Source organism: Maylandia zebra, linkage group LG10 (genome assembly GCF_041146795.1).
Source record: "Maylandia zebra isolate NMK-2024a linkage group LG10, Mzebra_GT3a, whole genome shotgun sequence".
Lineage (NCBI taxonomy): Eukaryota > Metazoa > Chordata > Actinopteri > Cichliformes > Cichlidae > Maylandia > Maylandia zebra.
Window position 1 is genome coordinate 23,585,358 of NC_135176.1, and position 16,241 is coordinate 23,601,598.

The 16,241-nt window shown below is 40.1% G+C and overlaps 1 protein-coding gene across 3 annotated transcripts in view; it reads right to left on the reverse strand.

Moving 5' to 3' along the window:
* Window positions 1-8,668: 8,668 nt before the first annotated feature.
* The window catches only part of fstl4 (follistatin-like 4), a 225,043-nt gene continuing 217,470 nt past the window's right edge, over window positions 8,669-16,241 (reverse strand). For all 3 annotated transcript variants that reach the window (XM_004561753.4, XM_012922011.3, XM_012922010.3), the window contains 2 exons: window positions 13,117-13,226; window positions 8,669-12,921 (listed from right to left, as the gene is read on the reverse strand). In XM_004561753.4, coding sequence (XP_004561810.1) covers window positions 12,222-12,921; window positions 13,117-13,226 — 810 coding nt within the window. In that variant the 3' untranslated portion in view covers window positions 8,669-12,221. The remainder of the gene's footprint in view (window positions 12,922-13,116; window positions 13,227-16,241) is intronic.

Consider the following 16,241-nt stretch of genomic DNA (forward strand, 5'->3'; position numbering starts at 1 on the left):
ATTTCAAACTCGAGGCTATCAGTCACGCAGGAGAACATAGCAATAGAGCAGCCGCAGGAGAATTCAACATTAATGAATCAATGGTACAGAAGTGGAGGAAGCAAGAAGATAACCTGCAATGTTGAGAGTTATTGTGAATGAGTTTAATAAAGTTTGACTTATCTGACTGTTTTGTTTCGCTTAATGCGCCTTATAATCTGCTAAGCCTTATGTATGAAAACAGACCAATTCATTGATATTGCGCCTTATAATGTGGTGCGCCATAGAGTCAGAAAAATAAGGTATACACAATGGTGCTTGGGTAAAGAAAGCACTTTGAGCACAAATTGAGAAGAAAATTGCTATATAAGTTGATTGCTTTAACAATAATTGCTCTACATTGTGATTGTCTATTACTTTATCAAGGCTTAATCTGTTTTGGGTTTGTGGTACCCTAGTTAAGGATGATGCTGTGAGTTTGTCACGTTAGCTTAAATAAACCTCCCCATCTCCAGCTGCCTCCCTCTTCCCGCTCCACCACAACCACCCACACATGCAGGGCCTTGGAGTAGGGGTATGTCACCAGGGTGCAGAGGAGGCTACCCCCCCCCCCCCCCCCCCGTCCCCTTCTGGCTGCCTCTGCCTCAATTTTATCCCACAACTTAGACATTCACATTATTCACACTCTCATTACACATACATATAGGATCTTGGGGGTGGGCACAATCACGGAGTCCAAATTACCATCAGGGTGTACACCTCACCCCTGGCGTCGTTGCCCACCTCTCAATTTTAAATACACTTAGACATTGAGGGCTATCAGGAGGGACTATGTGCTTACCTGCTGCTCCTTGGCAGGTAGCTCCATGCCCTCCTGGGTTTTAAATGCACCTTAGAACACACATGCATCAACACTACAATGAGCGGGTGGAGGGAGGTTTGGAGTCTTCTCCCACCCCCATTCTCTGCGGCCTGCTGGAGCGGGAGGGCTAGGTGGAGTTGGCCGTCTGACTGCGGTCTGGAGTGTGGGGCCTCCCTGCTGCTACGGAGTCGGAGTGGTCTGCCTCTCCCCACCGCAGGGAAAAGGGTAACACCACCTGGGTCTGGGTGCGGTTCCCCCCTCCAGGGGCAAGGGTACCTAGACCCGGTTTGTAGAGTACGCTTGGGGAGTGTGATCGTGTGTACAGCGTCTCTTTATGTCTGTCTCCACGTTGGTTGAGTGTGGAGTGAGTGCATATGAGAGCATGAGGGTGGGAATGGATGTTTGTGTCTGTGTGTGCCTGTATGTCTGTGTCTATATGTCAGGCTGGGTATCAGACGCCACCTCTCTGGGGTCACCTCAGGCCCTCCAAGGTTTGGAGGCCTATCTCCACCTACCACCACTTCCCCTGCCGGTGGCGGACTCCCTCAGGTGTCGGTGCGTTGGTGGTTCTTTGTGTCTGGGGGTGGGCGTCCAGGTACACACCGGCTCACTCCTTGGCGGCCGCTTATCGGGGCCTGGAGCCTGGCGCTCGCTCGGGCCCCTTCGGGGGTGGGGTGCCCCCGGCCTCTCGGCCTGGGGCTCGGTCACTCAGGCACAGCTGGCGGCCGGCGGAGCTCATGGACGCGTCACTGCAACTCCCCCTGGCTTCTGCTCCGCGGCTGCTGAGTGAACCCTCATCTGGGACTCTCCTCAGCTCTTACTGGAACAGTGGCGCGGCTGCCCCTCTGTTGGTCTTCCATGGTCTCTTGTGTTCTGGGGACCTCCGGATGTCTGGAGTTTTGATCTCCTCCATACCTGCTTCACACCCTGGAGGACGGGGCTGTGGCCCCCCCACACTCCCTAGCAGATCGTTACATGGAGAAACCTTTGGAATACAAGCGCGCTGATCCACACAGGTATGCACACGGGTGTTCACTGCTCGTAGACCCAAATTACACCTTTCTTGGCTGCTACTTCGAAGCACATCTGTCCTGCGTGCTGCACAACAACATTGAATATTTAGTATTTACTGCTGTTTACACTTAGCTAGATTAATGCGATGGTGTTGTGTTTAGTATGTTGCTTTGTTTTTTTTTGTCTTTTGCTTGTTTTCTATTCTTCTCTCAACAGGTGATCCAGGAGATTTTTATTTTTTTTTCTCCCCCCCCTTTCTCACTGTCCCTCTGTTTTTCCTTTCCTTCCTCTTTCTTTCTCCCTTTCCTGTCCCTCACTCATGTCTGTCCCGTCTGTAACATCTGAAAATAAAATATAATAAATAATAAAAACAAAGATCGACCAAATGGACCAATACGGCAATGCCACGATGATCCATTTGGCAAAGTAAATCCATTGGGTATCCTTGTTGGTCTTCAGACAACAATTCTGATGGCTAAAGAACCAAATGGGACAGGGGAGAAAAAATAAAAAATAAAAAAATAAAATAAAAAGCTTAAATAAACCTCAGACTGTGGACTCTCTCGAAAGCTGTAATAATCACTAGATCTATTTATTCAAGTTACACTTGTTGTTTGAGGAAGACAGAACTTTCATTGGTATCTTGTTGTATGGACCAAGTGGAGGAAGAGATGATGAGTACTGGATCCTTGTGGAGCATGGGGGCAGGATCATGGAGACATTACTGACAAACTTCACTGCACGTAAAATGAACATGAGTTGCATTACTATGTAATTAAAAATCTGATTGTTCTAACTCACATCTACCACATTCCACCATTCACTGGCAAACAAATATGTCTGATCCCATGCAGTGGGGTGATATTTGAGTGATATTTGACCCAGGCCTGTTTTCCTGTGGGATTGCTGTGGGGTGTTTGCAATCTTGTTAGTGTGAATGAAATTCATCCAGATGAGTCTGCTGAGGCAATTTAAGGTTTGCTGGCCCTCATGAGCTCATGAAGGCACATTGATGATTATGACTTTGCCACATAGGAAGAGACATCCAAGACTTTAATATATTTTGATTGATTGATTGATTGAATCTTTATTTTGAACATGTTGAAAAAGTATAAAAAAAAAAATAGAATTAAAAGAGACAAATGAACAAAGCAAACAAAAGGAAAACGAGCAACCACAACTCCAAATAACGTCCATGTTCAAAAAGGAGCAGGAAGAAGCATAAGCTTATTTAATCCCACCCCTTTTCCACTATCTAGTATCAATAGACTACAGAAATACCTCCTTGCAATTACATTATATGTAATTATATAAAACAACTAAAACGAAGAATAAAGAAGTTAAATATCTTTATCGAAAATCATGATTGTAAATATCTGCACTACAGTTATTTCACCATGTTATAGTGATTTGTAGCTTTGGCAACTAAATTTTTAATTTGCTTTTCTTTGTTTGCAAATATTAACTATATACTTAAACTGTTTCCATATCAAGCCCCGGTTAATCCTGAGGAGGCATGCACAGTTTAAATGCTGATTTTAGTTTAGCCTTGTGCATGGCACATAAACAGGAGTAAAATGATTTTATTACTTTTTTCCCGAGGCTCATGTGAAACAGTGTAACACTGTAACAGATGTAGACTTTGTGATGTGATCAGGATCTTTCCCATACTCTAGCAAGATGGACAGTTTCCCAGACTATTTAAGTCATCTTTTCCCTATTCCTTAGGGTGATTAGAAAGACTCTCAGGCAATGTTTATATTGCAAAAATCCCAAATGTCTGAAATATGAGCCCAGTTAATTTATATCAAATTAACCATATTCATTCAACTAGATTTTTATCATACATTGTTTCATTGTTTCAGTGTACATGTAGGTGTCGTAGTCCCTCAGTTGTCCTTGGCTGTCAGCTCCAGGTTTTGTTTTTCTTTCTTTCTTTCTGTCTTTCTCCGTTCTTGTCTCTCTGTACTCGTTTGTTTGTGTCTGTGTTTGAGGGCGGGACTCTTCACCGAATCCCGCCTCAGGCCGAACACACCTGTGCTTTCTGATGACCTTGCCAAGAAGTCACTACTTAAGGTATTGGCTGAGGATCAGTCTTCGTTGAGCTACTCAGTTAGTTAAAACCCCGGCTCCTGCTTCTTTGTGTGTTTTTTCTCTGCTTCTGCATCTATAGATTTTTACCATCTGTTTCCTGAGCACAGAATCCTGGATTCCATGGATCGCATGTGTAGATTTCCTTCCTCCCTGGAGCACAATTTCCCTTGTTACCTTGTGATTGTTGTATATATGTATTACTTTACTGTATAATACTTGCTGTGAACTCTGATCTCTTGAGTCCTGTGCATGTGACAGTGGGGGCATATCTCCAGGGTTTGTTTGCTGCCAGAAAGTTTTGAACGTAGTCAAGACAAAGATAAATCCTAGGCTGTGACCAGACACATCTTGACTGATGTACTTAAGGTCTTTAGATATTTAGGGACTTGCAACGTCATACATACATACATCATACACCATACACTCAGGAACCTTTGGTTGATCAGGCCTTGACTTGTTCACCAACAGCTTTGGCACATGGACCATTTATCCTGATCTAAAGCCATCTAGAGATCCTTTGTCCTTTTGTGCCTGCATGGTGGACTTGAATGCTTTCTTTTTTGCAGTCCCTGTCATGTCGAGTACCATCAAGATGTTCCACACTGAAACCTCTGTACCCAAATATTTGTGAACTTACAGCTTGCCTTCCAATCTCTCCTCTTACAGAACTCCACTGCATGTTTTTAAAATGTTTTCTTTCATTCGCCTCCTCTGGTCCTCCCAGAGAGGACCATCAGCTCTAAGATGAGGACCTGCTTGGAGAAGACTGATGTAAGCACCACATCTGGACTCAAAGAAGTTTCCATTACATGCCAATGTTTTGGGAACTTGAACTGACCTGCAAATCCCAGTAGGGCTGCTTTATGTCTGCTCTTGGAAAAATTTTCATAGCTGTTGTCATCTCCTAACAGTTCATCCAGCACCACCATAAGGCCAAATTTTAAATTTGATCCTAAAATTGGGATAATAGTTGGGTTTAGTTATACAAGACAGATTAAGTTATGGTACCACAACTTACTTGAACTGAGTTTTAAGTTACTGCCAGAGGTAATGGTAGGTATATGTCAAATCTGTTATATTACTGACACACCAGAGTGGCAAGTTTTGTGTGTAGTGCAGTGAAAAAGCATGACGCCTTTCAGAGTTTTTATTTTTTTAGCATATTTGTCACACGTTATGTTTCAGATCACCAAACAAATTTAAATGTTAGAAAAAGTTAACCAGAGTAAAAAAGTTTCAGAAACCTTTGTCTCATCAGTCCACATAATATTTTCCCTCAAGTCTTCATCAAGATGTTTTTTGGCAAATGGAAGATGAGTCTTTGTGTTCTTTTGCAGTGTTTTTTGCCTTGTAACTCTTCCACTGAATGCCATTTTTGCTCAGTCTCTCTCCAATTGTTGAACCATGAACACTGACCTTAACCAAGAAAAGTGAGGCCTGCAGTTCTTTAGATGTTGTTCTGGTTTCTTTTGTGACCTCCTGGATGAGTGGTTGATGCAATTTTGCTAGGCTGGCTCCTGGGAGCGTTCCTCACTGCTCTAGGTTTTCTCAGTTTGTGGCAATTGGCTCTAACTGTGAGTTGTTTGCATCCCGAAGCCTTAGAAATTGCTTTTTTTTTTTTTAACCCTTTCCAGAGTAATGTCAATGACTTTGTTTTTCATGTTTTTCTTTAGACTGTAGCCCGTTTCATTGCTTTTTGACATCTTTTTACCCTCCTTCACTTTTTCAGACAGGCTCTGCTGAAGTGATTTCTTGATTTAACAGGTCTGTCAGTAATCAGACCTGGGTGTGGCTGGTAAAATTGAACTCAGCCTTCCAAAAATTTGGTTAATCCCACTTAGTTTGTGATTAGGGGGAATGACTTTTTTACATAGGGCCAAGTAAGTTTGGATACCCTTTTCGCATATTAGATGGAATCATCATGTGAAAACTGCATTTTTTATTTACTTGGGTTGTCATTGTCTAATATTAAAAATTTGTTTGATTTGAAACATTTAAGTGCAAAAAATGTGCAAAATATGCAGTGCACATCTATGACGCCAGTTAATTTTTCTTATAAACTCAATCCTGCTTAAAAACAGATTATTTTAAGTAGAAGTATTTGTAACTTCTATAATTTTCACTTAGTTTATTTGAATTGCCTCAAAAAGCATTTAGGACAGACTGAGATATCTTTCCTCAGTGAGACTGTATCTCCTACCACCAACGGAGGTGGCTTGACCAGAACCTAACCAGATGTTGAAAGGTGTAAAATGCATCCATCTTTCCAAGACGTTTTTAGAACCTTTACTCAACCTAAAGGGCAACCCACAATTTTTCCTCTGTCAGTCATCCAGCTCACTGAACAGATTTTTCCATTTGATCAAATATAGATCAATCCACACTGAAGTGTCATTCCAGTTTACACACAGTTTACTTTTTTGCACCAGTCTGCTATGTCATCTTTTCAGTCTTCTGCTTATTTAACAAATTTTATCATGACGTTGTGCATTTAGTAATAGTGTATGTATTGACTCAACTGAGCTCCAAGTGTCCCTCTGGGCCTTGAAATTCATTGTAAACGTGTAAGCTCTGTCAGTCTATTTTCTTTGTTGTTAATACCGCTGTAAACATGGGTCCATGTGATGAGGCATCTGAAATGATACAGAACAAGCATTGAAACCTGCTATAGAGCAAAAGGTCTTGAAGTTTCAATGTACCTAAACCAATTTATACTTTTAAATTTTAATATACTGGATAATGAAGTAGTGGCTTTTTGTTTGTATAACTGTTATTCCTGTAACAAAATTGATTAGCACTGTAACCTACTCTCCTGGTTTCTTTTCTTTCTTTTTTTTGCACACGTCAGATTCAGATCCAGGTGCATTAACCTCAACCTCTGGACTGCAGGAGGGTCATTTGTTTTGATATTCATGTCTTTTGCAAACAGATTGTAATCAGCTTGGAAGACAACAGAGACACACGTATGTTTGTCCAAAGACAAAGTCTTATCTGGACTTTTTTCAGATACAAGTCACTTGAAATGGCAACTGAGAGTTTATTGTTGCTGTTTCAGTGAAATCAAAAGCAGCTACTAATTAGATTTGTGTGGTCTTATACTTTTGCTGATATTTAAATGCAGCTAAAATATTTTTAAAAATGCATTTTAGAAATCAGACAATATTGGAATCAGATTATAAATATCAAGAAAATTCCCTCATATCCTCATTATTTGCAGATGTGTTTGCGAGCTATAATCCTCTTGTGGTCTTAGTCGGATAAACGATGGTGTCTTCCTTTCTTTTCTGATTCATAGGAAATTGAAGCAGGTGTGAACAGGATGGTAATTGTCTGTGTGATCAGATTCACTTAACTCACTGTTGTTTGGCTCCAGGAAGTCTTTTATTCTGTCTTTCCTCCCTTTCTGTCACTCTTGACACTGATGAAAAGCATATTGACAACGTCTCTCTGTAAAACCGTGTAGCAAGTAATGGCCATAGATTGTTGGAGCGGGTTGAGCACAGAAAGACAATAGATTTCATGATCTTATGCAAGAGTGAAGGCCAGCTCGATGCCACCTCATCAACAGGCAGAGCCATAAAAAGGCTGTGAAATGGGCAGGGACGGGGTGAATGTCACAGGCAGTGCTAAAGTCTGTCTAACCTTGTTAGCTACAAAGTTTTCAAGGTAGACAGATAAACAATAGGTGTGTGTTTTGGTGGTCTTATTTGAAGACTGAATAACATGGCGTTTACCCATGAACCTGTACTGTACGTAAGATTGTAACACTACCTATGACCAGCTTTGAGATGATCAAAGGCCTCAATGATTATAACATTTGAAGTTCAACACATTGGACATGAAAACAAGGAAGAACAAGTGCATTGTTCATACTGTTCAGATTTGTTATCTCACTGTGTATTGTTTTGAGTGCATGAACACTTATATCATTAGCACTGCTAATGTGATACCTGCAAAATCCACAGATTACAATGGATTCACTGTCTTGTTTATGTTCAACCAGCTAACTAGAACCATAATATACGACATTCATATATGTGAACTAATATATGTGACTGAATCAGCTGATTTGGATGTGTGAATTGGCATGAATATTTCCGTGACTACTACCAGCCTCAGCACGTGTTAAGCAGCACACTTAAAATCTTCAGCAATCATGGAAACAGAAGGTCAAAAAGAAGGAAAAAAGGGGATCTTGAACTTATGTCTCATAGTTCATGCAACCACTGCCGCCTTATACAGACTTTAAAGTGAAAACACTCAGTGATCACATTTGTTAAGCAATATGAAGTGACCACTGTTGAATGAGATGACAGCAACGTACTGAGCCTACTAGCAGCTGCTGGCAATGTGTGATTACAAATAATCTGATTTGATAACCATCGAATGACCAGAAAACACCCAAAATGGGTATCAAATGGGATTTCAGAATGCTTGAGTCTATTTGTAATGTAATTCATTTTTTATACTTGGCACTTGGACAGAATAATATAGAATATAGTTCTAATTACCAGCAAATTTGTGGCCATGTTCACATGCAAACCAGGTTAGATGCAAAAAAAAAAAAAAACTAAAAAAAACCCCCCAAATTGATATTGACAAAGATTTAAAAAAGGGGGAATTGTGAAGCGCTATAAATAATCAAATTAGTGCAATAGACAAAGTAATTAGCTAGCTTATCCCAGTTTCTAACAGTAATGAAGTGAAAACACACTTGAATGATTTTTACAATATATTTATTTCGATTTTTTTCTTACAAAACAATTCCCTCATAAACCAGAACACACAAAATGCATAAAGAAAACTGTACAGTCAGTTTTGTCATGTCTGAACGTGTTCTAAACATGAACAATGATATCTACAACAGTGGTTCCTATCAATGTCTATCACACCAAGCGGTTCAGCTCTTCAGCCCCTTACTTTAGGGTTAAAGGAGAGGTACAGAAATAGTCATGTGACACTGAAGGTAGATCCAAACAAACAACATAAGTGAGCCAGTTATGTAGTTATATCAGCAAGCGCAGGTGCAGTCTCTTTGTTCTTGCTCTCCTTGACTCTAGTAGCAATGTTTTACTGCTCAATCGACCTTAAGAGAAAAGCTGAAAGACGTGACAATGAGAAGACATAAAAGTGACTTTTATACAAGCAACTGTGAACTGTATGTGACTGTGAGAGATCACCAAGAGGTCCGTGATCATACTGGAGGCCTATTTTCATTACATGCATGTGTTAAGAGTTGTCAAATACTGTTTATTACTTGATTAGAGCCATTGGGAAGTGACTTTGGATGGGATAGTGACTTTAGGAAGCATCAGAGCCAGATTTATTCTTTTTTTTTGAGACAGAAAACTGGATTAAAAATTTAAGAAATTTCCATTAAAAGCATGATAGCATAAATGTATGTCAGATATATATTTATATATATATACGTATATTTTTCTCTCCTCAGTGCAACAGTGGTCTAGGAAACATCATTGAATCTTTGCCTTCAGAAAGTTAATTCAGTCATACTTTCATGCCGGAACGGTTTTCATGGCAGATTAGCAGCAAATACCGAAGTCACAAACAAGAAGGACGAATCTGCTTCGCTCCTGTGTTCTACCCTACACATTGCATCGCATTGGGGACTGGAGTAACAGGCACAACTACGTATTAGGAAAAATGATTATTATTTCATTTAGGTTGCAGATACACCACAAGACTCCATTTGGATTTACAGTAGTTTTTTCACACTCAAGCTGGTCTTTGACATCTTGGTAAATGACGTTTAATTATGTCTTTAATATTCACGGCCTGCCATTAAAAGGTCAGGAACTGTTGGATCTCAAAGGCTGTGAGCATTTGTGCTGTGATGACAACATGTACAAGATTTAAATTCACAAAAAATTAACAAAAATATTCCTCTTGCCACGTGATTAAGCATTGATCCTACTGTTTTGTAAAGTACTGGTTTTTGTTTGTTTTTTTTAAACGTGATTTAATTACCAGCAACTCCACGCTGGGCTTCGTGCAAAGAATAATGCTTTTACCTACACAAATGTAAAATCTACGCTGTCACAAAGATCTTCAGAACACAGCTTCAAGTCCTGATTTTGTATTAGCAGCGTCTGAATTAATCAAATGTTAAGAACAGCATACTGTGAGAGAAATGCAGAGCAAATTAATTGAATAGTTGCCAAAAAAGGTCTCTAAAAAAGAAGAGGGTCATGTTAAACACCTGTTAAATATGTGAGACAAGCAGGCCAACTGTGGGAGAACGTTACAATTTCAGGTGTTTTTATAACTGATTATAAAAACTGGCACAAAGACCCTGAGGCAGCTGTTGACGTGAGACAAAACTGAACTTGTACCACTTGAAACTCACTGTATGAAAATATGCCTGAAATGTAATAGAACTGCTTGTCATGGTGACTCGATGAATGAACAACTGTTTCACACCAAGCTCATGTTTGATACTTATTTTAGTTACATTCAGTATCAAATGTAGAAGCATTGTGCGACTAGGTCAAATAAATGATTTTTATTTTTTTCTTCTGTGGCAAGTCAGACTGTCCTTACATAATTGGCAGATCTGAAAAACTTTTGATTTAATTTTTTTTTTTAAACTTTGTTCTGTATATTCCACATAAGTGCTTTTCCTAAAGTAGCTTACTAAAAGTCTCACAAAGACAAAAAGGCAAAAAAAAAAAAAAAGTAATTACCCCCAAACTGTAGCCAATTTTCATCTACTATGTAAAAACCATCAAAAGTGCTGTCCAAGCTCTGCATTCATATATAGACTGGCACTAATATGAAAAGCCAGGAATGATAAGAGACTTTATGGTTCCAGTAATTTTTGATGGCATTATTACATCTGCAGAGAAGCCGCAGCGCTATATTGCTGCTAATGGATCATCATTATGATGATTAGTGCAAGTGGAAAATGTAGTTACACAGAAGATGATGCAGTTCAACCACAGATAGGAAATATCTGCTATTTTGACAGATGGAGATTTGCTGGTGTTTATTCACTTGCTGCTCTCAGACAGACACTCTAGCCTTTTTAGTTCAAAAGTAGGAATACAGTGTTTAAGTAATAAACACACTTAGTACTTTTTGCAATTTGACAATTAATATTCCTGAAAAAAAGGAAAACTGTTTAATACAGTACATATTGCTGTCAAAATGTATCCCTACTTTTGAAACAGGTTGCAAGACTTTGAAATATAGAATTTATTTTTGTGTACATGCGTGACTTCTTTCCAGAAAGTTTTTTCTCTCACTAATTACCAAGTGAGAAGTGTCTAGTCTACCTGACTTGTTTGATCTTGATGCACGGCTCTCTTAGGAGATCTACAAATGCTCACAGCCTGTCAGATAGCAGCACTGATGCTACTTTGGCTTGGCCTCAGCATATGGGTCAGTGTAAACTGGAGTCATTACCCTGAGGGAATCTGCTAAGTGGTATAAGTGGCATTTTCAGGCTTCACAGCTCAGAGCTGTACTGCAGGTTCAGAATAAATGTGAAACAGCAGGGGACAGATTATAACATTGCAAGAGACCAAAAGATCTACTTTTCATTTCAGGCTAGGCTTCCACTGCAACATCCATTGTCGACGGCTAACGGACCAATTGAGCTCTTTGGACAGACAATGTAAATAAGGGTATTACACGTGTATAAAGCCAACCTCTGCCAGCATTAGGAGAATGAAAGCTTTCAGAGGGAGAATACAGTACAATACCATGACAAAGGCGAGTAAACAGATGGTGGTGGTAGCTTTTAAAAGGACTCAGGACACGCACTCAGGACACTAAAGGCAGACGGGACAGACAGTTTGTGGTGATTATATGCGGCACTGGTGAAAACGACAAACATTGTTGAGATAAACAAAAACTGGAAAGCTTTTTAGTCTAAAAAAAGTGAGCATTGTGCATAGTTCATAGTTTGTTATAACCCCTCTTCAGGTATCTATTTGCTGTGATAACATGGAAGGAAGTGCAATAATGTACAATTCTGTATAGTTAAGTGCACATAGATCACTGTTGCACTGAACGGCATTGACACTTTCTCCCAATATAAATATCACAACAGATTTTCGGAATATTTTCTCAATTACTCTATTTTTACGTGTACTTTTGTTACAACAAACCCAGGCAGGTTTCTCTCTTGCTCAGTCCCAGGGTTGAGTCCACAACTTATGTTCACATAAATCTTAATAATAGGTAATTTGGCCTGATCTTTCCGTTTTCCCCCTAATTCTAAATCTTGTTCACTTTTGTTTTTCCTTGTCACTCATACCTCTCCAACCCAGACAACTGTGTTGCCTCTCTTGATGTCTGACACCTCGCAGTGCGGCGTTCTCTGTTTGCCATTAAGAACAAAGAGGGACTCAGCTGATGGTGTCACCAGATATTGTCCAAACAACCCACTGGAGACAACCACTCTGTTAGGGCCTCCCCAGGGCCAGGCTTGGGGGGCCAGGGGCTGCTTGAGGCTCCGGAGAACCTCGATGTGGCCTGAGGACAGATCGGCAAAGAGCAGGTCCGTTCCTGAGCCCGAGGTGGCAACGGCCACATGCTGGTTGGACTCCGTGAAAGAAGGTTGAAAAACAAGATCAGAGACCGCCACAGGCTCGTCTATTTCCTGGTTCAGACTCAGCTCCCCTTGGAATGACACTGTCTGTACTATCAGCTTTGAGCTCTGTGGGTCAGGTGTCACAATGTAGCGCCCGTCTGGTGACACAAAAGCCTGGCCTGTGACATTGAGGTTTGGCCCAATCACGGCGTCTGTCACACTGTCGATCAGAAGCTGTTGTGGGGCGAGAAGGCTCTTGGTCTGGCACTGGATGAAGTAGAAGCCACTCAGGTGTGTGTAGGCCATGCTCACTGGGATGCAGCTGTTGTTCTTTAGGCTGATGGTCTTGACACGGTGAAGGGTCTCCAGATCAATCTTGTGAACCGCGGGCTCATTTTTGAGAAAGACAAAGGCAAACCTAAATTGGCAAAGTTCACAGAAGAGGTTAATAGCCTTTCTAGAATTTTTGTGCAGTGATTAATACACATCGAGGTTCTCATTATAATTCTCATTTGCTCTTTTCTCCTTTGCTTTAGTGGGACAGCTACGATGAGCGAGAGCAATAAGGTCACCTGTTTTAAGGTGAAAGGCTGCTAAATGGGTACGGATTTACCTCACGTGAGTGATGATGAGGTTAGTTGGAGGAATGAAGAAGTCGTTCACCCTCTGAAAAGTTGTACGTATGGCATGATGTACTTCACCCACACTGGCTTGAGGAATAACCTGTAGACAGTTCCAGAAAAATGTAAAATGAATACAGTATTTACTATCTAACACCAATGCAAATACATTATTTTTGTGGTTTAAACCCTTGAATGTTTTCAGCGTAATCCTTCAAAAGCCGAACTTCACACGGTCTTCAATCTGAATTTTCCTAATTAAGGACTATTTGAGATTTTTTTAAATTTTATTCACTCACTGATATTAAACATTTCTAAGATTTTGGAAATATACACTATTCACCTTTTAGCTATACAATTCACAGTTTAAAACAACACTTGCTAGAAAACTGTTTTCCATGCAACCACACAAATCTAATTAGAGTTTAGAATGGTGTGTTACATTTCACTGTCTTTGCTGCTGCTGTTGAGCATACAATTGGAAATAGGTTGGGTTGTAATTTCAGAGCAATATCCACATGGATTCCAGAAGCCATGGTTTCCCAAAAGAGCACTGCACTATAACAAGATATGCCTCACTAAACGTAATGGGAATTATGTAGGCTGACATGATCTTAAACCAGATTATTGTAACCAAGAGAAACAACATTCTAACGAGTTGTTTAGGATTCCGATGTGTGATTATTGTACCATAACAACTGTTAAAGTAACCGTATACTTGCTTCACACCTATTCTTGCTAATCTTCTCTGGCAATAAAATTCAGAATCCACTTTAAAATCCTGTTATTAACATATAAAGCTCAGCATGGACAGGTCCCTGCTTACATAGCAGAGCATCTTAGTCCTTATCACTGCAGCCAGCCTCTCTTACCCTGTAACCAGGGTCTCCTCACTGTAGCACACTCTAATTTTAAAACCAAAGGTAATCATCACAACCACAGTCTTCCTCAGCCTATCAGGTTAGCTCAGTCTCTGATTTGTTTTGCACGACTAACTTATACAATCACATTGTATAAGTTAGCTTTCCCTTAATCGTTTCCCCTTTATTTTGGGCCATAGTGGGCAACGATTTGTATGTATGGAAGTGTGCACCTTAGAATGAATGTCTGACTGTAGGGTTGTATGTATGTTTCTGGTTACGTGTCCGTATGTCTGAACACAGATGCTTACTTTAGTTTGCAGCTTTTAGCCAAACTGTGAAGCTTTGTCAGAATGCACTGCTTCTATCTTCTGTAAGAGGAATTACTGTAAGGCTCATATGTCAGGTCTTAAGAATCAGAGCTTGTTCGGGTGACAGCCTCATATATTGTGAAACAGATAAACATCTACATTATAAGACTTGAGCTGGTGAAGCACGGCCCTATCTCAGTTCTCCGTAAAGCATCTTGATTAGTGATGGTTGTCTAAGAAGCACACACCACAATAAAAGCCCCATCTCTCATGTCATACAGCTGGCACTGAATCAGCATGCTTCTAAGGTGCTCGGAGAGCGCCTCCACTTTTGATACAGTCCTGATAAACCACCTTATCCATGAGACATGCTTCATCATGTATGCTGCCATGATCAGGTCAAATCTGCTTGTTTTCCTTCTCAGTTTGCAAACTCCTCTTTAGACACCTAGGAAAATGTTGCTGGAGAGCATACAGAATATTTTTTAAACTAGAAAGAGCTAAGTGTTAAATCGAAATGTCTACGCCTTGAACTCCGAAGCTAAACCTCTACCTGATGCCCGGTGGGGGGGAAGACTGCATTTCTTCGTCAGAGCTATAAAATCTAAGGAAATAAAAATAGCAGTTTAAGTTTCTTTTGCTACTCTACAGAAATACCCCTCAGAAGTGATCTCTTTTCCCCCACTCTGCTGAATATCTCATCCATTTTTAACAAAACAGATCAGCCTGTTTCTCATTGCTTGCGAGACATGAAACAAGTCCTCATTAACAAAAAGTCATTACAACAGTTGCAGAATACAATGATGGGAGTTAATGAGGTTCAGTGTACTATTACTCATGTATTATTAGGCAACTCTGGTGGTTTGTGGGCTGCAGGTGTTTACAACTTAATGCCAGTGGCTTTCCTTTTGTTATTCTTCATCCCTCGATTTCATATTCATGTACTCAAGACCAAGACTAAGGCCCAGTTGAGTTTTTCTCGGCCACTGCCTTGCTGGCTTATCTGACACCTAAGGGGGATTTTTGAAGCTACTAACCAAGTAGCTTCTTGGTTAGCTTCTGACTCTCTACAACATTCACTCTGCAGATGCCATGTGTAGTTTTTTTCTTTTTCATTCTTTTTCCAGCTACGTGATGTCTAAATTAGATGGCATTCTTCAAATACTCCATTATTTTTCCGCTAATTAAATAAATTTTATGAGGCATTTTAATATTACCCCATGCAACTGCATTCATTGTGCTTTGCTAATACACTCTTTTAGAGTTACTAGTTGTTCCTGGAGAGCAATAAAGCACACCCCGGGTCCAATGAAACTAAGAAGATCATGATTAATGCTTCATGCAAGAACAGCTAAAGTTAATGATTTGCATTTTTTGACTCTGTGTTTTATATCATACATTTGTAAGACACAAACAATTGTTTATGTCAACTTCTTTTAATATGAAACAGTTGCTTGAGATTCTCTTACAAACATGATACAAATTTAGCGAAAATGAGCATTGAGAAAATTAAAAAACATATACATTTTAATAAAAGAACCATCAAATTAAAGAGCAAAATATGTTTAGACTTGCCTTCCAGAAAGATATGTCAGAATGTTCTGAACTGATGCCCCTATGGGCGCGACAGTAATGAATCACTGCTGCAATAATTAAAATCCTCTTTTATTACTTTAATTGACAGTACTTCTAAAGAGATGACAGGAAGCAAGTATGGAGAGGGCAAAGAAGCTCAAGCCTCCAGTCAGACTCAAAATAGCTTCATTATGGTTAGTGGCAAGGGTGGCGGATCTATTTCAGAGGTAGTGGGTGTATGTAAAGTTTTGGGGAAAGTCATGGTCTGGGTCAACAGCAAGCAACCTATATGTGAGAGACTTTAAAATAGCAGCTTGGTTAAGGTTGGAAAATTAAAAACAACATGTTTAATGGAGTGACAAATCAAGCTTC